The following is a 23,641-nucleotide window of genomic DNA, read 5'->3' on the forward strand; positions in this document are numbered from 1 at the left end:
TGTCTCAAAAACAGAACAAAACCCCAAACAAACTCAAGGACAGAAAATGGTGGTGCAGGTGAGGAAGTAGTGAGCCCTTCTCACTACTAGAAGGAATTTAAGAAGAGTTCAGTGGGTGGGAGCACTGTGCTAGGCCTGAAGATCAGACCCCTGGGACTTACATGGTGGAAAGAGAACCCGCAAATTGTTTTCTGACCCTCACATGAGCCACGGCACATGTGAGTCCATGCACACTGATACACAGACATACAGAGCTAAATAAAATAAACATAAAAAGTTAAATGAATTTCTTCTATTTATCTTTATTAGAATATAATGAAAGCAAAGAAGAACTACATGGAGATCTCTGCCCTTGGACCACAGAGCATGCTTTACTGTGGTAAGTACTATTGGTGTTAAACATTGCTTATGAATATTGCTAATTAATTAAATATTAATTATATTAGTTATATTAAATATAATTAATTAAATATTAAATAGTATTGACAATCAAAATTCTATGTGTAAAGTACAAAATTAAAATATAGGAGAAATTTATAATATTAAATATAACTTGGAAAATACTGATAGGAATTCATTACTTTGAAAACATATTTGTGCCAGGAAGTGGTGACACACACCTTTAATACCAGCACTCAGGAGGCAGAGGCAGGCAAACCTCTGTGAGCTCAAGGCCAGCCTGGTCTACAAGAGCTAATTCCAGGATAGGCCCCAAAGCTACAAAAAGAAACCTTGTCTTGAAAAACCAAAACCAACCAACCAAACAAACCCCAAAAAACAAAAAAACAAACAAACAAAAAAAAAAAACTTGCAATCACCATAGGAGGACAAAACAAGATATTCCATGACAAAACAATTTTTAACCAATACCTAGTCACAAACCCAGCCCTACACAAAGTACTAGAAGAAAAGCTCCAACCAAAGGAAGTTGGCTACATCAACAAAAACACAGACAATTGATGATCTCACAGCAGCAAATCCCAAAGAAGGGAAAAACACACAAAATAACATCACCAGCACTGAAAACTAAATTAACATGAGATAGCAATCACTGGTCATTAGTATCCCTTAATATAAATGGACTTAACTCACCTATAAAAAGACACTGGCTAACAGATTGGATACTTTGGCCACTGGTCAGGTCAGTCAGACAAAAAATTAACAGAGAAATAAGGGAATTAACAGATATTATGACTCAAGTGGACTTAATAGACATCTACATAACATTCCATCCAAACATAAAAGAATATAACTTCTTTTTAGCACCTCATGGAACCTTCTCAAAAATTGACCACATACTCGGTAATAAAACAAACCTCAACAGACACACACACACACACAAATGGAATAACTCCATGCATCTTATTGGATCACCATGGTTTAAAATTAGAATTCAACAGCAACACTAATTCCAGAAATCCCACAAACACATGGAAATTAAACAATGTTCACCTGAAACATCAATGGGTCAAGGAAGAAATAAAGGGAGAAATTAAAAACTTCTTAAAATTCAATGAAAATGACCACACAACATACCCAAATTTATGGGACATAATGAAAGCAGTGTTAAATGACTACATAAAGAAGCTGGAAAATTAACAGAACATTTGAAATTAACAGAACATTTGAAAACTTTAGAACAAAAAGAAGCAAACTCACCTAAGAGAACTAGACAGCAGAAAATAATCAAAGTGAGGACTGAAATCAACAAAATAGAAACAAAGAAAACAATACAAAGAATCAATGAGACAAAGAGTTGGATCTTCCGAAAAATCAACAAAATAGACAAACCTTTATCCAAACTAACCAAAAGGTAGAGAGAGAATATCCAAATTAGCAAAATCAGAAATGAAAAGGGGAACATAACAACAGACACGGAGGAAATACAGAGAAAATACAGAGAATCATCAGGTCATATTTTGAAAACCTCTACTCCACAAAATTGGAAAACTTAAAGGAAATGGACAACTTTCTGGATAAATATCACTTACCAAAATAAAATCAAGAGCAGATAAGCAAATTAAATAGACCTATAACTGCTAAAGAAACAGAAACAGTCATCAAAAGTCTCCCAACCAAAAAAAAGCCCAGGACCAGACGGTTTCAGCTCAGAATTCTACAAGATTTTCAAAGAAGAACTAATACCAATACTCCTCAAATTGTTCCAGAAAATAGAAACAGAAGGAACATTGTCAAACTCTTTTTATGAGGATACAGTTACCCTAATATCCAAACCACAGAAAGACATTACTAAGAAAGAAAATTACAGATCAGTCTCACTCATGAACATTGATGCAAAAATACTAAATAAAATATTGCCAAATCAAATCCAAGAACACATCAGAAAAATCATCCACCATGATCATGTTGGCTTCATCCTAGGTATGCAGGGATGGTTCATCACACCAAAATCTGTCAACATAATCCATCATATAAAGAAAGTGAAAAACAAAAGCCACATGATCATCTCATTAGATGCCAAAAATGCTTTCGACAAAATACAACATCCCTTCATGATAAAGGTCTTGAAGAGAGGAGGGATACAAGGAATATACCTAACATAATAAAGGTAACATACTGCAAGCCAACAGCCAACAAAAACTAAAGGCAGAGAAACTCCCAGCGATCCCACTGAAATCAGGAACAAGACAAGGTTGCCCACTCTCTCCATATCTATTCAATATTGTTCTTGAGGTCCTAGCTAGAGCAATAAGACAACAAAAGGAAAATTACATCTGCAAGGTCATTTTCTGCTGTTTTTCTGCCAGAGTCAGAAAGTAGCCACTTTATCTTTTCTTTCCCGCTTAATAAAGGATCTCTCTGGGAAAACAAGTGTTTGGGTGTGGTTTGTGCCTAATATGGGGTCTGGAAGAGAGCCCCTGCTGTGTGGAAGTCCACTTCAATATACATTACACAATATACATATATTACATAACATATATACAATATAACGTGTACATATAACAGAAGTATCTTCATTCTCAAACTTTCTAGATAACATGCACACATACATACACATATACACAAACCTGCATATTCTCATGCTGACTAAGTTTTATTCAATTCATGTTTATAATACTAGTGCCTAAGAGCATGCAATTCAGTGAAAAGTATCTGCTTAATGACAATAATACATAGTAAACTGGATCAGGAAAAGGCTTTTTAACTCCTTTGGCCAAGGGTTAGGAAAATGGCTATTGATAAAGTACCTACTCCACTCAAGCATAAGGACTTAAATTTGATCTCCAGAACCTACTCAAAAAAAGTTAAATGTTGTGGCACATCCTTGTAATCCCAGCTCTCGGGACTCAGAGAAAGGAGGATACCTACAGACCTGCAGCTTGGTGGCCAGATAACCCAGTCTACCCTGTCTACTTAGTAACCTCCTAAACAGTAAGAAACCCTTTCTCAATCAATCAGTCAATCAATCAATCAATCAATCAATCAAATCAAGGATGGCTTCTAAGGAACATCTGAAATATTCAAAGCTGACCACTGGCCACCTATACACAAACGCACATACATAAGTTACACTCATACATATGCACATACACTCACACACAGGTGCACGCACACACACGTGTACACACACACACAAACAAACAAACCAAAAGCGTTGGGGTTAGCTCTGGGATAAATTAACTTACTCCTCCAGGAACACCCTTCATATCCCAAAGTCATTTCTACTTCCTGTCTACTCTGCATCCCACTACACGATCACCCTCAGTCCTCTACCTGTACTATGTGTACTACAAACCTGGCTGAGTTTTCACTGCTAAAAAATATAGGGGTTTTATATAGTTGTTTTGTTTGAGACAACATCCCTTCTTGAGCTGGCTTGAACTTGGAATCTTCCATTTACTCAGCCTCTTGAGTGCCGGGAGGCATGGACCCCTTCATCCAGCCTTTTGTTATAAATGTTCTACAGTTCTTTCAGGTTCCAATGGGCATGAACAACATTTCTCAGATAACAAATATCATCCTTAATGAAAGATGAACATTATCAACTTAAAAAAAGAACTACAATGCCCCCCCCCATTATAGTATTTTAGTGGGCTGGGGACCAAATCCAGGCCTTACACATGGTAGGCAAGTATGCTACCAATGAACTACTCTGTAGCCCCAAATCTGAATTTTTAAAGTGAAAAAAAAATCCTAATTCAAAACATGGCTAAACTTTTATGAAGAGAGCAGCTTAGATGAAATACATTAATTCAAGAAACAATTTTCTTATAAAACCTCTTCTAATTAACTATGGGAGGAGAAGACAGACAGACAGACCCTGCAACTTGCCAGCTTCTCACTTGTAAATTTACAATTACCATTTACCCTCAGAGGAAAGGCTTTTGCTTTACAGAACTCAATTGTGCATTCAAAACCAGTCCTAAGAAAGGCCTCTAATTTGTTCCATTGTTAGTCAAGTGGTTTACTGAATACAGGGAAAACTATCCTTATATAATACAAAAAAAAAAAAAAAAAAAGAGAGAGAGAGAGAGAGAGATGGGGGAATTACCTCAGTATTTCTTACTTTTTCTTAAACTCTCATTTTATGCTTCCCTTTTCTCATCTCCCTTTACCTCTCAAAAGCAGGCTCTTTGGCAAACCCCACAAAAATCTTTAGTCCCCTCTCTAGCATGCAAATGTAATTTTCCACCCAGACAACACTCCCTTTTTAATGAACTAAAAAAACAAACCCCCAAACAAAAACAACAACATAAAACCAATCAATCTGTGAATGCCCACAGAAGAGAAAAGAGGAAAACTGCAATGAAAGAAAAGACAAAGGTGTGGGGGAGGGTCAAGATGGATATGGTAAGTCTGGAGCTTAAACAGACAGAAGATAATGAAGGTGAAGGGATTGTAATCAAACAGAATGGTGTGCAGGCTGTCATCTCATACAAATTAGAGTCAGAAAGATATGAATATTCACTTGGATAAAAATCATTCATTATATGAGTGGTCCTTCAAGTAAAAGGATCTCTGTCAAGGCCCAATGTGGCTGGCATTCTTTGTTTGATTTTGCAATTAAAACAAAACAAAATAAAAATGTGTGTATAGGCGACAATGAGAGAAAATAATGTCACATGTGCACAAACCTCAAAGCCATCAAGAGCAGGAGTAAGTTCCTTATAATGTAACCAAAGGCTGTGTCAAAATCAGACGTTCAAAGAGTGGTAATAAAGGACAAGAGACTCTTCAGCCAGTCACATGATCAGGATCCCTCCAGATGCACATTATGATTCAGATTTGAACAGTAAACAGAGTAGACTACAGGGGAGGGTGGAGGACTTGAAGGAAAACACAATGCAGGAAAGGTCATCAAAATGAAAACTGTCTTCTTGCCTCACAATTTCAAGAGAACTTTTATTGAGAAAAAAATAGCTGTGAACCAATTTAGGCTGAAATAATTACAACATTTTTACAATCTAACCTCTTAATGATGAATAGAATTTTTCTCCCTGCTTAAGGATCAAATCGGTCGAGCTCTACACTTGTCTGGCACCATGCTGTGGGCTATTTCCCTTAATATATAACCAATCAAAGATGTATTCAGGCTTTTGTGAGAGCCACAGCTTTGTAAGTGCATATTCTAGAGCATCATGAAGTTTCTCTAAAAGGAGCAAAATGGTACACAGCCATAGTCTCCCTTCAGTGGCTACTCTCACTGGCTCCTACAGGTGGATGAACAGTGAACCCTTTTATAATACACCAAATACTAAATACTTTTTCTTATAATACTGTCCCATAATATTTACACTGTATTTTTCTTCCTTTAATTCATACAAACACATCACAGGGTCACATTGCTAAAGGGAGAAAATAAAAGGCAAAACAAAGGGAAAAAACAAATAGCAAAGCACCATTAACAACAGAAAAACCTCAAACTATGTACTTGTTACAAATACAGTAAAATAACCTGTAAGTACTAGCTAGAAACAAATACAGCTCTATCGGGTTCAATGATAGCTGTGGTGGCATTTCAACTGTATTTTAATAAACAAAGACTGCCTGAAGATCTGAGAGGAAAACAGTCCCACAGCTCAGCCTTACCGACCAGGTTATGGGACCACACACCTTTAATCCCAGTAGCCACCCTAATTAACATAGAAATCGGGTGGTACATGCCTTTAATCCCAGCCCTAGAGAAGAATATGAGACAGGGGTGGAGGGCTGCCAGGGTGGGAGGGTTAGACAACTCTTAGGTCGGTCTCATTCTGAGATTCCTGGAGGCAGAATTACCTTTTTCGGACTGAGGTGGAGGTGGCTGGCTGTTTTGCTTTTCGGATCTTCAGGTTGAACCCCAATTTCTGACCCTGACTTTTTATTTATTTATTTATTTTGGGTTTTCGAGACAGGGTTTCTCTGTGGCTTTGGAGCCCGTCCTGGAACTAGCTCTGTAGACCAGGCTGGTCTCAAACTCACAGAGATTCACCTGCCTCTGCCTCCCAAGTGCTGGGACTAAAGGCGTGCGCCACCACCACCCGGCCCCTGAGTTTTTATTAATTGTGCTTCAGATAACTATGGTAATGTATTTAACATAAATCTTTATGGAATGACCATGTTCATATAGGGCATATGTAAACATTACCATTGGTAAATTCATAATTTATAAGCAACAGTCATTTTACATATTGAAACACAAGTTACATGGCAATATCTATGATTAAAAACTGAGACAAGGCTTGGAAAACCCTCCTTGCAAAATGCACCATGGCAACTAAACTAAGCCAAGAATTTAAGGATGAATTCATATGAATTAAATTTGTACTTATTTATTTGTAACAGATTCACAATCTATGGAATCCACGGGGTGGCATAGAATAAATAGACCTAAATATTTGCTTACATTGAAAAATAGCATGCAGTTTTAGGATAAGTTATTTTGTGACTACAGTATTTTGGGGGAGTTTATTTTTCAAGATGCTCTTACTATTTAGGTCCAGTTAGCCTCCCATGCTGAGGCAGGAGAATTGCAGGCATATGCTACCACACTTGGTCCTACTATATACTTTATAAAATAACTCTTCGTTGATTTCCCTCTGTAAATCTGTTAAAGAAAAATTAATGATATAGTAACTTTTAGACTGCATAAGAAAGCTGTATAAACACAAATGGGGTTGGAGACGGCGTTTGTGGAAAGAAGAATGCTTGAATGGCATACACAAGGGCCTGGGGTCGGTCCTCATACCACCAGGAGAAAACATTCTGGTATAGCCACAATTTCAACATTATTCAGCCACAAAAAGAAATAGAGTACTAACAGCTAAACCTTGAAAGCATTAAGAGAAAGCAGCCAACACAAAAACTCCCACACTGTAGGTTTTTTTTTATGTAAGATATCATGGCTGGGACTTTTTGTACACCTTTCTTCTTCCCAGAATTCTCTCTCTATTAGGAAGTCCTGCCTATCTATTGGCTATTCAGCTTCCTATTACACCAATCACAGTAATACATCTTCACACAGTGTACAAATATCCCACAATAGAAACCTACATTAAGCTAGTCATATCATCTCCAGAAAAGCATAGCCTTTCGAAAGGGTAGGCTGTATTATGTACCTGAAGGAACTGGGTCAACTGAGTAGTGATGAAGCTGGCTAGTCTACAGAGTTACCCTCACACAAAATGACCTTACGGTCTTTATAAAAAAAAAAAAAAAATTACAAAAGGTTCAATGCTGCCGGGCGGTGGTGGCGCACGCCTTTAATCCTAGCACTCGGGAGGCAGAGGCAGGCGGATCTCTGTGAGTTCGAGGCCAGCCTGGTCTACAAGAGTTAGTTCCAGGACAGGCACCAAAGCTACAGAGAAACCCTGTCTCGAAAAACCAAAAAAAAAAAAAAAAAAAAAAAGGTTCAATGCTAAATTGGGTTACAGGTTTGCAGTCCCAGCACTGGGAGGCTGAAACAGGAGGACTGATAATGTGAGGGTATCCTGGGCTACATAGCAAGACTCTATTTCAAAAATAAGTAAGTAAATAGGTTGGACACTGAGATTCTGCTCTGTAGAAACCAACAACCATTTCATTGAAGTGTTTCTGTCTGTACCACCTAGCAACAAAGTAAAACAGTAGTGACTAACTTACTAAGGGCTTTCCTTGATGAGAAGTGGGAATCAGATACACCTTATGTTCTGAATGAATAAATCTCTACAGCTTTTAGATAATACGGGGGAGAGGAAATGCCTGTGTTTCAGACAGTACATGAGAAAAAACAATATTGATCTCTCTACTAAACATAGTATAGAGATTTGAGTTGGTTTTAATTTAAAGAAATAAGAAAGAGACCACATTTCACTCTGAGTGTATGAGGCATACCACACCAGTTGCATATTAATTATGTAAAATACCTGGTATAGTATTGCTTGTAGCAATTAGTTATAAAATGGCAGCAGTGGCTGTTCCTAGTTCAGAGGAAGAAGCAAAAGTGGTTACAATATTAAGGAGAATGGTTATAACCAAGAAAGTTAGGAGAAATGTCTGAATTTGTGGGAGATGATCTGGATCGGCCACACTGAGTCTGAGTAGGAACCTGCGTCTGCACACTGATGGCTGTTGACTAGATCGCGCTTCCCGCTGTTCTGTTTACCGAAATCTTCCCTCTTCTACCACTTTCCAGAAATCCTTCCACCTCTACAATTTTTGTTTTCTTCCATCCTTGGCACTTTAACATCTTTACTATTACAGCCTGTTTTATACCAATTATTTTTTTCTAATGCCTATCGTATCAACAAGACTGTACACTCCCTGAGACAGAAGTCAGGGAACTACTGAAGGAAGTCAGGGAGATTGCTGCTTGTCCCATAGGATTTTTGTCCATGATGAATACTTAATAACAATATCGGCAACAATTAAAGAAGAGATCCAGGACTGTATATGAGCCTAAGATTAGATCGTCTAAATGCCCACATCACCATTTGTAGGACAATCAGAGGAAACCAGTGAGATCCTAACGCCCACAGCCTCACAACTTGCCTTAAGCTTGTCAGGTACCTCAATGCCTTTTATGCCCAGTTCCTCCAAATGAGCCCAGGATTCCCAGATTACTCTACAATGCCCAGATGTGTCTATGAGCAATGAGACAAATGCTCCACATGCCTCAACACTACTTATTCCCCTTCTGTTATTTATTTTTCTCTGAAGCATTCATCACCCCTAACGATTGAGTTGTTTCCCAACTCTTAAATATAAATTCCATGAGGGCAGATACAAGATTCTGTTCGATTCACTACTGTAATTCCAAACCTAGAGCAGTACCTGAATCATGGTATGGCTCAAGATATTTTCAGAATAAATAAATGAATACATAGTTTGTTTATTTTGTCAGCAAATATTAAAATGCTTATAATATACTTAAAGAATACATCCATAAGCAAGAAAGGCTTAGCAAAGAAAAAGAGATAATATCAAGTGAAAATTAGTTGGATACAGTTATGATAAATGATAAATGTTTTCAAGGAAAGTATAAGATGTGTAATAGAGAGAGTTAACCTAGTAAGACACAAAGGAAGATTTAAAGAGAGACCCTGAGGGAATATAGTTAAGCAAAGACTGAAGGGTAAGTAGGAACTAGGTGAAGAAAGAAAGTTGGAAGAAGATTTTAGCAAAAAGAAATGTCTCAGTGTTTATTTATAAGGTTTAGTAACCTTATTGGGGGAAAAAACTGGCAGGCAAGCTATTGCTTCTAATGTGTTATAACTCATCATTCTCGGGTGAGGTGCAATCTCTCAACTTTTTTCTGATCCTGCTGCTTGCTACCAAGCCTCACCTGCCATTATGGACCCTCCATCTGGAACCATAAACCCAAATAAACTCTACCCTGCCATGTAATTTTTATTTATTCAACTAATATTTACTAATACTAGACCCTTAGTATACATTGGTATATGATCCTTGTTGATTCAAGGAAGCAAAAGAATCCCAGAATAATGATGTTTGGTGAAGTCAGAGGTTATAACCTGCAGTGCCTTGCAGACTACAAAGAGAGATTGAAAGCAATCAGGCTTGAGTAGTGCTGGCCTTCAACAGGAAGCTATTAGAAGAGTTGGTTTGTGTAGTGACATGTTCACATTTGTCTGCTGGGTTGATTTGTCTGAAAAGACAAATGTGAGCATGTCACTAAACAAACACGATAAAGTCAAGAATGGCTCCTAGAGGAACCCTTTAGGCAAATGCAGTAGTTCTGGCAAAAGATTATGACAGTTTAGCTAAGGGCTGAGGGGCAGAAGATAAGATTCAGACTGATTCAGATAATTAGGAAGCAGTATCATCAGGACTCAGTGGCAGGCTAGATATAATGAGTAAGTAAAAATTAAAGACTCAAATAAGCCTAGGGCTAGAGAAATGGCTCAGCAGTTAAAACACTGGTTCATCTTCCAGAAAACCTGGGTTCGGTTCCCATCACCCAAATGGCAATTTACAACTGTCAGTAACTCCAGTTCCAGGGAATATAATGTCCTCTTCTGGTCTCCACAGGTACCAGGTATACATGTGGTACACAGACATACATACAAGCAAAACACCCATCCAAATGATAATAACAACAAAAATAAATTTAAAAAAATCTTGTTTCCGACCTTTCGGCCATCTTGGTGCCTGTGGAGGCCTGCTGGGAACAAGACTTCTAAAGGACAGTGTGTCTGGAAGGCTGTGGTGCAAGGCCACTTCTGCTGGCTATAAGCGAGGTCTCCGGAACCAGAGAGAGCACACAGCTCTCCTTAAAATTGAAGGCGTTTATGTCCGAGATGAAACTGAATTCTACTTGGGCAAGAGATGCGCTTATGTGTATAAAGCAAAGAACAACACAGTGACACCTGGAGGCAAACCAAACAAAACCAGAGTGATCCGGGGGAAAGTAACTCGGGCCCATGGAAACAGTGGCATGGTCCGTGCCAAATTCCGAAGTAACCTTCCTGCAAAAGCCATTGGACACAGAATCCGTGTGATGCTGCACCCATCCCGGATTTAAACAAATGAAAAATAAATAAATAAAAGTGAATTTGTGCTCTTGTATTTAAAAAAAAAATCTTGTTTCCATCTGAATCATTAGTTAAGTGAGATGGCATATCCAAGACAGGAGACTCTGCAGAAGACTTTAGGTTAAAAAAAAAAAAAAAAAAGGAAGTTGAGGCTTAGAAATTGTTGTAAGGAGGTCGCTAGTTTGTTTCCCGGCTGCCTGGCAGCTCAGATCTGAAATAATCACACAGAAACCATATTATTTAAACCATTGCTTACATCTTAATTTAACCCATCTCTATTAATCTGTGCATCACCATGAGGTCGTGGCCTACCAGAAAAGTTTTGGCAAGTCTGTCTCTGGCAGCGACTCCATGGCTTCTCCTGCGACTCTGCCTACTTTCTTCCAGCATTTGGTTTAGTTTCCCCACCTAGCTAAGTTCTGCCCTGCTATAGGTCCAAAGCAGTTTCTTTGTCCATTAATGGTAATCACAGCATACAGAGGGGAATCCCACATCAAGGGATATCGAATTTAAAATGGCAGGTAAGTGAACATATCCAGGAGAAAGTTAATTACACTATGGCTGATTAGGAACAGAACACAAAGATTATTAAAAAAAGATAAATAGGCTAATAAAAGAAATAACAGGTATGCAGGTACTATTCACAGGTTAAATTATTTTTGTATAGAAAATCCTAGTCTCACTAAGAGATAATGAATATGTTCAGCAAGGTTACAAGGTCCACCAGATAAAAGCAGTTGTTCTTATACACACGCCAATGAACAATATAAACGTGAAATAAACAATCAAGACATAAAATTTTACCATTACCATATGAAAATTCCCTAGTCCTTTACTTATTAATTAGTCACCTTCAGAGACAATCAGTATTCTAATTTTTTAAAAAACACAAATTTGCTTATTCTAGAACCTCAAACAATAGAGTTATACAATGTACATTTTGAGCAAAGTTTTTCATTCAATTTTGTTTTACATTGGGAGGGGGTGCACACGCATGTGCTCATGTGGAATTCAGGTCTCTCCTACCATCATTTGAGTCTGTCTCATTTAGACCACAGCAACTCTTATGAGGAAACATTTAATTGAGGGGACCTGCTTTCAGTTTCAGGGGTTTAGTACGTTATCTTGGAGGGGAGAATGGAAGCATGCAGGCAGACATGGTGCTGGAGTATTAGCTGAGAGTCATACATCTTGTAGGCAACAGAAAGTCAACTGACTCACTGGGCAGTATCCTGAGCACAGGAAACCTCAACCCCCCCACGCACAGTGATACATTTTCTCCAACAAGGCCATACCTACTCCAACAAAACCACACCTTCTAATAGTGCTACTCCCTATGAGATTATGGGGGTCAATTACATTTAAACTATCACAGAGTCTTAGAGATTGAACTCAGGTCATCAGGCCTGGCAGCCTTTATCTGCTGCCATTTTGCTATCCTATCAGCCAAGCATCCTTTTTGATCCATGCATACTGTTTTGCATGTATCTGCAGTTTGTTCCTTTCTATTTCTGACAAGTAGTATTGCACTATATGATCACACCAGTTCATTCAGTATTCTCTTGTTCCAGTACAATTAGGCTGCTTCTAGCTTGGAACTATTATTATTAAAGCTGCCATGAATATATTTGCAAATACACACACACACACATATATATACATATATATATAGGCTCTCATGAAATTTTTTATTTTATTTGTAAATGTAATATAGAATGTAAGATAAATGTATGTTTAGCCTATTTCCCAAAGTGTGTGTTATTTTAGATTTTAATAACAATAAATTTATGAGAATTTTATTTTTAATTACAGCTATTCTGACTGGAATGTAGTAATATCAATATGGATTTAATTTACACTGAGGGTCTCTAATGACAAATTATACTGAGTGTTTTTATGTATTAATTAGTCATTTGAATATAATATTTTGTGATGGGTCCGTTTCCCTTTTTTGCCCATATTTTATTGGGTTGTTTGTCTTTTTTATAACTAAGTTGTCTATAAACTTATATAACAATCTTTTGTCAACTAAAGTTTTGGCAAATATCTCTCAGGAGACAAGTATTTATTGACTGAACTCCTCCCTTCAAAATTAAACAGGTTTAAAACCTGGCTCTACTTATAGTTAACTGTAGGAACTTGAATAAGATATTTAATTTTTGAAGGTTTTTTATCCATAAAATAGAGATAAAGCTTATCATTATTGAGTTATGATGACTTAAGACAATGGCGCTTGACATATCTGGTACATAAAAGTTCTCAAGTAGGTGTTAGTCATGTTCCTTTTAATTTTAGTTCTATGATAATATGGCAGTTGCTGCCTGAAATAGCTGAACTGCAATTCTTAGAGTACAAAACTCTATAAAAATTTAAATTTTCACAATGGTATAAATCATTGCAATAGGAGACTATAAAGAAAGTCAAGGCTCCTGGGAAAAGATTAACATGTCTTTCTTTTATTCTAGTAAAAGAACATGCAAAATAAGATTGAATCTAAAAATAGTCAAATCAAAAGCAATTCATCTGGAGGTAAAACTGGAAAAAAGGTATAGAATTTATATTATATTGTGCTAACAGTCATGTCCTATAGCATAGGAAAATTTAAATGACATGCTATTGTACAAACATTTGTACTGAATCCCATCTATACTAGAATTAGTCAAATTTTATCTCTTGTATAAAAGATTCACATAAAATTACCTTCAGTTTGTTGGCAAAAGTTATACTACTAACTTACTAAAAATAAGTTAAAATAAGTTTTAGTCACCACTGTAAGAGCTACACAGTGCAGAGTTTGAGGTTTATTTTATTTTATGGTCTGAGTGCTTTGTCTGCATGTGTGTCTGTGTACCACATACATGCTGGGTGCCTTTGGAGGTCAGAAGAGGACAATGGGTCCCCTGGAACAGGAATTGTAGATGGCTGTGAGTCACCACATAAATGCTGGGAACTGACTGAACCTGATGCCTTTGCAAGAGCTAACAAGTGCTCTTAACCACTGACCCAGCTCTCCGGCCCCTACCCTATTTTCTGTTCTTATAGTTATTGCTATATTTCTATATATGTGTCTGTGTGTGTATCAGGTTCTAGACACAAATTTTGTTCCTCTAATATACTAATAAATTAGTTAATGTCTCAAATTCATTTTTATTTGTAAATGCAGATATTATCTAATGTAGACTAAATGAGACAATCTCACAAAGTCTTTACTTAGCACATAATAACAGTAGTTATGTATTACTTTGTTAAAATAATTCAGTCAAATTTTCTTTTAAGTTTCGATAATTCCAATTAGAAATAGTAACTAAGATATGATTACAACTTATCGGTCAAACTGAAAACCATCCACAGAGATGGTTTTACATACTTCACACGACATTTTCTTTTTGAGACAGGGTCTCCCTATATAGTCTTTTCCTGGAATTCACTATGTAGACCAGGCTGGCCTCAAACTCATAGAGATCCAATTGTCTCTGCTTCCCTGGTGCTGGAATCAAATGCATGTGCCACCACATCCAGGCCACATGTTATCTTAAATGTCACTTTCTTGGACAAATCTACTAAATAACTATTCCTTATATTCCCCAAAACAAAACAGAAAATAAGGAATAATGATAAAGAAAATAAGAAAAAGAACATATGATATTGAAAAGGAAAGGTATTTTCTTAAGTGTATTAAGCATTTGTTTCATAAACAACATAATTTATTTTGTATTGCTAACTATTAAAAGTTGCCAGTTATGACAAAGTTATGATCTATGACACCCATTTCTCCATGTGGTAACCAGAAAACCAAATGCAGTGTGCACACAGAAGTAGAGAGGGGCAGCAGCAATGCAGGAATTCCTCCAAATCTTACGGTCCTTACAACCCAAAATGTAAAATTAATAATGTCTAAAACTAGAAAGGAATAAACCTCATCGGCAAAACAAACACTTCTCCATTTGAATGCCTGTTAAACAGCAGACAAAAGACAAGATATTCTCCCTACCCTTCAATGAGAAAATTCAGGAAGATTGAGCAATCAGTCACTACTTGACACCAAATGCTAACCAGCTGTCACAAGCCCTCACACTGCCTCTTCCTCCTTCCCTGGCTTGCTTCATCTTCTCGACTTCTTCTCTAGAATAGCAAAGTAGCATATTAAAAATAATTTCCCTCCAGGCGGTGGTGGCACACGCCTTTAATTACAGCACTCAGGCAGCACAGGAAGGCAGATCTCAGTGAGTTGAGGCAAGCCTGGTCTACAGAGCGAGTTCCAGGACAGTTAGGACTACATAGAGAAACCCTGTCTCAAAAAAACAAAAACAAACAAACAACAACAAAAAAAAAAAGAAAGAAAGAAAGAAAGAAAGAAAGAAAGAAAGAAAGAAAGAAAGAAAGAAAATTCCCAAGAACAAAGGAGCTAGTTGGCTAGTTGGGGAGGTAAAGGCACTGACCCTGAAAACCTGAAGACCAGAGTTTGACACAAGAACTAGTGTAAAAGTGGAAGTGGAAGGGGAGAACTGACTCCACAAATCTGTCCTTTAACCTCAGCACACATGCCACATACAAATCACATATCACACTTATACTTTTCTACAAACACACAACCAATCATAATTTTTGAAAGATTTTATTTTTATTCATGCGATTGTATCTATTAGTATGGCGGATGTGTGGGTGCCCTTGGACGCCAGAAGAATCCCCCCAGAGCTGGAGTTACAGGTGCTTGTGAGCCATTCAATATAGGTCCTGGGAACTGAATTTGGGTCCTTTAAAAGACTAACAAGTGCTCTTAACTGCTGATCTATGTCTCCAGTCCCCAATAACAATTGTCTTGAATTTTAAGATCATTTCCCAAGCCAGTGATATATGAAACTGCCACACAAGTCCAACCCCTAGAACACACATAAAGGTGAAAGGCAAGAACTGAAGTCTTCTGACCTCCACATATGTGCCATGGTACACACTCACTCCCACATACACATCACACACACAATAATAAAACTTTAAAAAATCAATTTCCAATTCAATGCAAGCAAAACTGCATCTTATATTCAATGCATCTTATAGCACAAAAATATGTACCCACTTAAAACTGGCATACAGATTCTCACAGCAGTAACTGAAAGGAAAGAAAAAACCAGGTCCAGCTGATGCCATAGGCCTGAAAACCCAGGTACTATGGAGGATGAGGCAAGAAGATCAACAGGTTCAAAGACAGCCTTGGAAACTTAGTAACATCGAACCTTGAAATAAAAGTAAAAAGAAGACCAGCAATACTATATTTGATCTTTAATGTCACTATAACAGACCTGCTTGTAAGGGCAAACACTGAACCTTTACAAAAGCTAGTGTTTATACAAAGTATATGAGATTCACCAACACAAAGAACACCATGGAGAAGTAGGTGACACTCAGCATTTAGGAGGCCATTGAGACATCTCTGAGTACCCCCCTGACAGAAACGAGCAGTGAGTCCAGAAAGGACATGATAAGGAGGTTCAGATGCCTTAGTGAAGACATCCACCCTCTCCCTTCAGGTAAACTACCCAGCCCTGCAGAGATTCTGTTCAAGAATCCAGAATGCACACTACCACTTTTAGGACAGCAGCTGCTATCCTTACCCATTAATCTTACTCATTTAAATTTCCCCAGAAAACAGACTACACAGAATGCTGGAGAAGCTACATCCACACGGGGTGAATTTCCCATATGAAGGAAGTTCAGGAGATACAGGGACTGTGTTACCCAGATCCTTCTTTCAGGGTCAAGGCTCTCATCCCTTTAACTACCAGGTTAGTTGTCTGTTGGGAGCTCACAGCTGTGTCCTTCTCCACACGCTACCCCCCACCAGAGTATTCCAGGGTGAGCTCTCAGGTAGAAGATGACAGAACTGGCATGAAACTGCTCTCACCTGGGAAGGCAAGGCAGAGGAATGAGGCTGTGAAGAGAAACAAGTCCAGCTGCAAAACACGCCTGACCAAAGATCAGCCCGCCAGGCAGGTCTCTCTGGCTCACTCTGCTCAGCCATCTGCAAACTTGCCCCTGGATGAAACTCAGGCAGACTTGATGACAGGTGCACCCTTACCTACTGAACCATCCCAACAGGCCCTTCTCACTCTTTCCAGGGCCCAGCCTGATCATTTAATCCAACTTACCCCACAAATTCCAAATCTAGTTTGGAACAATCTGAGTATAAATTAATCCTATCAATTTCTGAGCTACTTTCCAAGAGAGTATGCTAAGTGCTGCAGAGCAGTGAGTCCCAAGCATTTAAGCACGAGCCCCACACCAACCTTAGTTGCCAAGAGCGTGGAGCTCCAGGATAGGAACTTTACAAATTTCAAGTGACTCTGGAAAGTTGCCAGGGCTGGCAACTTGCTGGGCAAGTTATATAAATGAATGAATTAATGTTCCCAACTCATGTCAACAAAAACCTGTTTAAACTCCATTCTTAAGGAGGGGAGATATAGAGTTTGCTCTCTATCTGTGATAAACACCATGACCAAAAGGTTTATTTCATCTTACAGTCCATCATAAAGGGAAGTCAGGTCAGGAGCTCAAGGCAGGAACAGAAGCAGAGGCCATGGAGGAATGCTACCTACTGGCTTTACTGGCTTGCTCTCAAGGCTCATGGTCTTTTTTCTTCTTTTCCTCTTCCTCCGTTTCCTCTTTATTTTATTTTTGGTTTTGCAAGACAAGGTTTCTCTGTGTAGTCCTGGCTATACTCGAACACAAAAAAAGACCCACCTGCCTCTGCCTTCTGAGTGCTAGGATTAAAGGTGTGTACTTGGCTTCAACTGCCTTTCTTATATTCCTAGGACCATCTGCTCAGTGGTGCCTAGGCTCACAGTGGGCTGGGCCCTCCTACATTGATTAATCAAGAAAAGGCCACCACAGGCCTGTCTATAGACCAATATGACAAAGGTATTTATCAACTGAGGTTCCCTCTTCCCAGATGATTATAGCAAGAAGCCCTAGCACAGCAAAAATAAAGCAATAAAGTATATTATGAAGCCTACAAGGGACACTACTTAACACACTGTAGGATGTAACCCTTGTCCTGGGAGTTTGCAGACAAGAAGGGAGGACAACACTTACAACAAACAATTATGACACAAGCTAAAGATAGAAAGTGTTTATCACCTCCCTGAAATGTGCACCCTGGGAGATAAAATACAAAACATCTCTTTTTGTTCTGCTGTATCTCCAGGGAATAAACTAAAACCTAACACATTGGTATTCAATAAATAATTGCTAAAAAAAAAATACAAAAAGCTAAAAATAATGTTAAGTCCAACTAAATAGATAAGGAAATACTTTTTTTTTTTTTTAAAAAAGAACAGAAGGAATTTTAAGAGACGGGAGAGAGAAGCTTCTTTCTGCAGTAGATGTAGTTAACACAGAGACCCACACTGGTCAATGTGCAGAGAATGAGAGACTGCTGCGTGCCCAGTCCTAAATGGGCCATCGATACTGCAGGGATTACCGCAGAAGAAAGGGCGGATCACTACAATGAAACAGTGTTTTCTGGACACAACAGGGTAGTTGCACAAAAGAACTCACAGAGGCTGTGACTACTAGATGCACAAGATCAAGCCAGACAAATTCCCAGCATAGATTTGAGAGATGGTCAAGAAATCCCACCCCTGGCTGAAAAGCTGCTGGCAAGTGACAGATGCTGGGAAAGGGAGAGTCTGTTTTCTTCACGGTGGCCCGATAGGTTATCCATAGTTCAGGAGAGAGCCTACACCGATGCACACACAGGCAGCTCTAAGTGGACTCATTAGGCTTTTAAAAAGAACACGTGAGCCTTTCGCTGCTGCATCCGCAGCCATGAGTATGCTCAGGCTACAGAAGAGGCTTGCCTCTAGCGTCCTGCGCTGTGGTAAAAAGAAGGTCTGGTTGGACCCCAACGAGACTAATGAAATCCCAATGCTAACTCCCGACAGCAGATCCGGAAGCTGATCAAAGACGGGCTGATCATCCGGAAGCCTGTGACTGTCCATTCCCGGGCTCGCTGCCGGAAAAACACTTTGGCTCGACGGAAGGGCAGGCATATGGGCATAGGAAAGCGGAAGGGTACTGCCAATGCCCGAATGCCCGAGAAGGTGACCTGGATGAGAAGAATGTGGATCCTGCGCTGCCTCCTCAGGAGATACCGTGAATCCAAGAAGATTGACCGCCATATGTATCACAGCCTTTACCTGAAGGTCAAAGGGAATGTCTTCAAAAACAAGCGGATTCTCATGGAGCACATTCACAAGCTGAAGGCAGACAAGGCCCGTAAGAAGTTCCTGGCTGACCAGGCTAAGGCTCGCAGGTCTAAGACCAAGGAAGCAAGAAAGCACCGGGAGGAGCGCCTCCAGGCCAAGAAGGAGGAGATCATCAAGACTCTGTCCAAGGAGGAAGAGACCAAGAAATAGAGCTTCCCTAGAGTCTGTACATAGTGGGCTGCCTGTGACCTCAGGTGGATCAGTCATTAAAATAAAACAACTCTTAAAAAAAAAAAAGAACACGTGAAACTGGGAGGAAATAGGGGGATGAGGGAGGAGTTAGAGGAGACAGAATTAAGGGATAGATTTGATCAAAGCACACTATGTATACATATGATATAAATACATATAAAATTCTTTTTTTTTTTTTTAAGAAACAAGGTAAGGCCAGGTGGTGGTGGTACACACGTTTAATCCCAGCACTTAGGAGGCAGAGACAAGTGGATCTCTGAGTCTGAGGCCAGCCTGGTCTACAGAATGAGTTTCAGGACAACCAGGACTGTTACACAGAGAAACACTGTCTGGAAAAATTAAAAAAAGAAAGGATGGAGGGATGGAGGCAGGGAGGAAGGGAGGGAGAGAGGGAAAGAGGAAGGGAGAAAGAAAGCAAGGCAAGATACCGTTGCATTGATGGTACTCCTGCAACAGTTAAGAAATGCTGAGCTACTTATATATGTGAACTCATTTAACATGATTTTGTATTCCTAATTTATAGACAAGAAAACTGGCCGGGTGGTGGTGGTGCACACCTTTAATCCCAGCACTTGGGAGGCAGATGCAGGCGGATCTCTGTGAGTTTGAGGTCAGCCTGGTCTACAAGAGCTAGTTCCAGGACAGGCTCCAAAGCTACAGAGAAACCCTGTCTCAGAAAAAAAAAAGAAAAAAAGAAAAGAAAAGAAAGAAAGAAAAAGAAAACTGAATCAGCATAAGAACTTGACCAAAATTTCACAGCTAAAAAGTGATAAAATTAGAATCTAAGCACAGGTCTCTAGATACAGTGATTAGGAATTTAGACCACATTCCCAGTGAAACAGAGTACCTTAGGTTCTTCTTTGGGGAGGGGAGGACACCTGCTTTTCTGGTAACACCTTTATAGCAGCATAATTCGTGTCATAAGATTTGCCAATTTAAAGCAAGTAGTTCAGTGGTATTTGGTATATTTGTGGATTTGTACAGCTATTGCCAGTATCTAATTTTATGATCTAGAAGAAACACTTTTTTGTTTGTTTTTTGTTTTTTGTTTTTTTTTTTCAAGACAGGGTTTCTCTGTGTTACAGTCCTAGCTGCCCCGGAACTAGCTCTTGTAGACCAGGCTGGCCTTGAACTCACAGAGATCTGCCTGCCTCTGCCTCCGGAGTGCTGGGATTGAAGGTGTGCGCCACCACCACACAGTTTAGAAGAAACACTTTTATGATACAGAAGAAAACATTTTCTTGAGAAATCCATGAGTAATTATTGTTAGTCCAGTCTCTGAAAATCACTAAGCTGCTTTCTTACACAACCTAGGTCCATGTTGTAGGAGAATTGTTTGTACAGATATTCCACTGTGCCACTAAAGCCACCCTGCACCAAAGGATGGAGTCAGCGATTGGCTGACTGGGATTAGCCATAGAGTTCTTGGAGGACTGAGGAGGTCGGCTTGAGAGGACAGGAAGAGAGAAGAGAAGATTTCCAAGGAATTTTCCAGGTTGGTGGTTGGGGAAAAATATGGGGAGGGTCAGCCAAATGACTCACCGCTGTCCCTGGATTAATCAGGTCTTTATCTCAATTCTGACTCCCGGGTTTGATTATACTGGAACAGTTGATATTCACTATATCTGGTGACCAACACATGGCATTACTAAACACACCGAGCTGGTGGACCTGCCATGCTGCCATCACTACCGCTGTAGCAGTTTGCTTTATCTCTCTCCCCACAGGCTGTTCAAACCTATTTTTCCGTGTGTCCTTGGCATGGGAGTCCTTGGCAGTCTTTCAACCCTACCCCTGGCACCAAAATGCCACTGGGGTTAGCTGTCCCACTGCCAGACTGTGCCCTCACTTCTCACCATGCAGGCCTCCCCCAGATTCCCTCCCTGGGCCACCAGACCAGGCCAGGTCAGCCGCCCTGAAACCTATCAGGGCTCAGGCTTTTACTGTTGCTGCCACCACTGCAAGCTGCCAAGGGGCCTGGCAATGCACCATCAGTGTCCTCTACCCAGCCGGGCTGAGCAGCAACAGTGAGCTACCACTAGCAACAGGAGGGGCAGTCCTATCCCACGTTGCATCCCAGCAACACATGGATTTCTCCCACTGGTTTCCTAACATTAGCTCTTCAGACAGCTCACTCCCCTCCCGGTACACCATGTGAGCAGTCACAGTGTGCCCCGCCACACCCACACTCTGTGCCAGCACAGTCGAACCTCATCACTGCAGCTAATTACCCCAGAAACAGCTCTACCTATGCTGATAGCATCATCGGATATGGTAAAATACTTGGGAATTATTAAGTGGGGAATTAGGTTTAGAAAAAAAAGGAAAATCTTTCCCATATTAAGAATTGGAAATATCACAATGCAGGGATTTAGGATGCTGTTTAATGATACTATGGATGCCTTGCAAATGGAAAAAATAACTGAGGGGATAAACAATTTAACTGGGATTGATATAGTGTCAATCATAATTATTACCAGTTTGGTAATTCATATCCTTTAAAAAGTAGTTGGGTAACTGTGCCAAATATAATTTGACTATTAAGATAAAAGCCTTAGAAATACTTATTCAGACCAGGCAGTGGTGGCACACACCTTTAATCCCAGCACTCGGGAGGCAGAGGCAGGCAGATTCCTGTGAGGCCAACTTGATCTACGAGCAAGTTCCAGTTTCCAGGACAGGCTCCTAAGTTATTAAGCCCTTTCTTGAAAAACCAAAAAAAAAAAAAAAAAAAAAAGATCTCCTGAGTAAATTTGGAGCATGGGGACCTTGGGGGAGGTTTGAAGGGGGTAGGGAAGAGGCAGGGAGAGGAGCAGAGAAAATGTAGAGCTCAATAAAGATCAGTTAAAAAAAAAAAAAGAAATGTCCTGAGGGGCCTCCTGCAGGCCCCAGTATCAAATCTGGCTCAATCATTCCCTATCAGCATAGGAGAAACTCATCCATACAGCAATTAAAAGACTTATAATAACTATTGTTAAAAACCATACTGCTCTGGATATGACCAAAGACAAAACACTATAATAGATAAAACAAAAGGTTCAGGAGAGATCAGAAAACAAGTATTTTGGCAATTTGCTATAAATGATCAGAGACCAAAGCTAAAAATACATGTAAATGGCACTGAAATTGAGGGTTTAGTAGACATAAATGCAGATGTAACAATAATTTCGTCAAAATCTTGGCATCCAGATTGGCTTCTTCTGGAAGTAAATGTTCAGCTTCTAGGGCCTGGAACTTTATCTCAGGTAAAACATTCGACAAAATGGGTTGAATGCATAGGACTAGAAGGATAGATAGGAAAATTGAAACCATATGTGGCTAACATAGCATAAATTTATGGGGATGTGATTTATTACAGCAATGGAAAACACAGATTAATCTTTCTCCAATCTCAAAAACAAACTGTAAAATAAAGAATGCTTCTGAGAGAAATATTAAAAGTATTATCAAGAACAGTCACAGCCTGCTCAGGTTGTACATAAACAGGGCACAACAGCTGCTAATTTTTCAAAGGTACCAACTGCCCTACTTTAAAATAGCCAACAAACCTGTCTGGGCAGAACAGTGTGACCTGTGACATCACAAAACTTACAGGCATTATCACAGCTATACAGGAGCAGCTAAAAGCTAAATGCCCAACATAATGAACTGACCAATCCTTGGAATTCTCCTATATTTGCTATTAAAAAGATCTGGAAAATGGGAAATGGTAACAGATCTAAGAGCCATTGGTAATTCAGCCAATGGGCTCTTTACAGCCTGGAATTCCCTTGCCTTCTCTATTACCTAAAGAATGGTCTATTTTAGTGATTGATTTAAAAGACTTTTTTTTTTAATAATACCTTCACAAGAGCAAGACAGAGAAAAATTTGCCTTCATAGTGCCTATCTGTAATAATTTCAGCCTGTTAAAAGGTACTAGTGGAAATTTCTTCCACAAGTGATATTAAGCAGCCTTGCCTTGTGTCAATATTTTATATAATAGTCATTGGAAATAATTCATAAAAGTTTCCTTAATTTATAATTTACCATTATTTGGATGATATCTTACTACCTGATTCAGATGTGGATATCTCAGAAAAAAATGTTTGAAGAAGTAAAAAAAAAATTTCCCTGTTGGGGATTACAAATTGCTGCTGAAAAAATACAAAGAGGAGATTCTATTAATTACCAAGGATATAATATAGGTTTACAAAAAATTCAACCACAGAGTGAA

General features: G+C 39.1%; 2 protein-coding genes and 1 pseudogene across 2 annotated transcripts in view; 2 read left to right on the forward strand and 1 right to left on the reverse strand.

Annotated features, from left to right (window-relative positions):
* Positions 1–10,963, forward strand: part of LOC130883543 (60S ribosomal protein L35a-like) — a 42,662-nt gene extending 31,699 nt beyond the window's left edge. The window contains exon 2 of the mRNA XM_057784106.1: positions 10,599–10,963. Within this exon, the coding sequence (XP_057640089.1) occupies positions 10,599–10,963 (365 nt within the window). The remainder of the gene's footprint in view (positions 1–10,598) is intronic.
* Zswim5 (zinc finger SWIM-type containing 5) overlaps positions 1–23,641 on the reverse strand; it is a 111,630-nt gene that overhangs the window by 67,903 nt on the left and 20,086 nt on the right. The window lies entirely within an intron of this gene.
* LOC130883502 (60S ribosomal protein L19-like) lies at positions 18,792–19,384 on the forward strand (annotated as a pseudogene).

Source organism: Chionomys nivalis, chromosome 11 (genome assembly GCF_950005125.1).
Source record: "Chionomys nivalis chromosome 11, mChiNiv1.1, whole genome shotgun sequence".
Classification (NCBI taxonomy): domain Eukaryota; kingdom Metazoa; phylum Chordata; class Mammalia; order Rodentia; family Cricetidae; genus Chionomys; species Chionomys nivalis.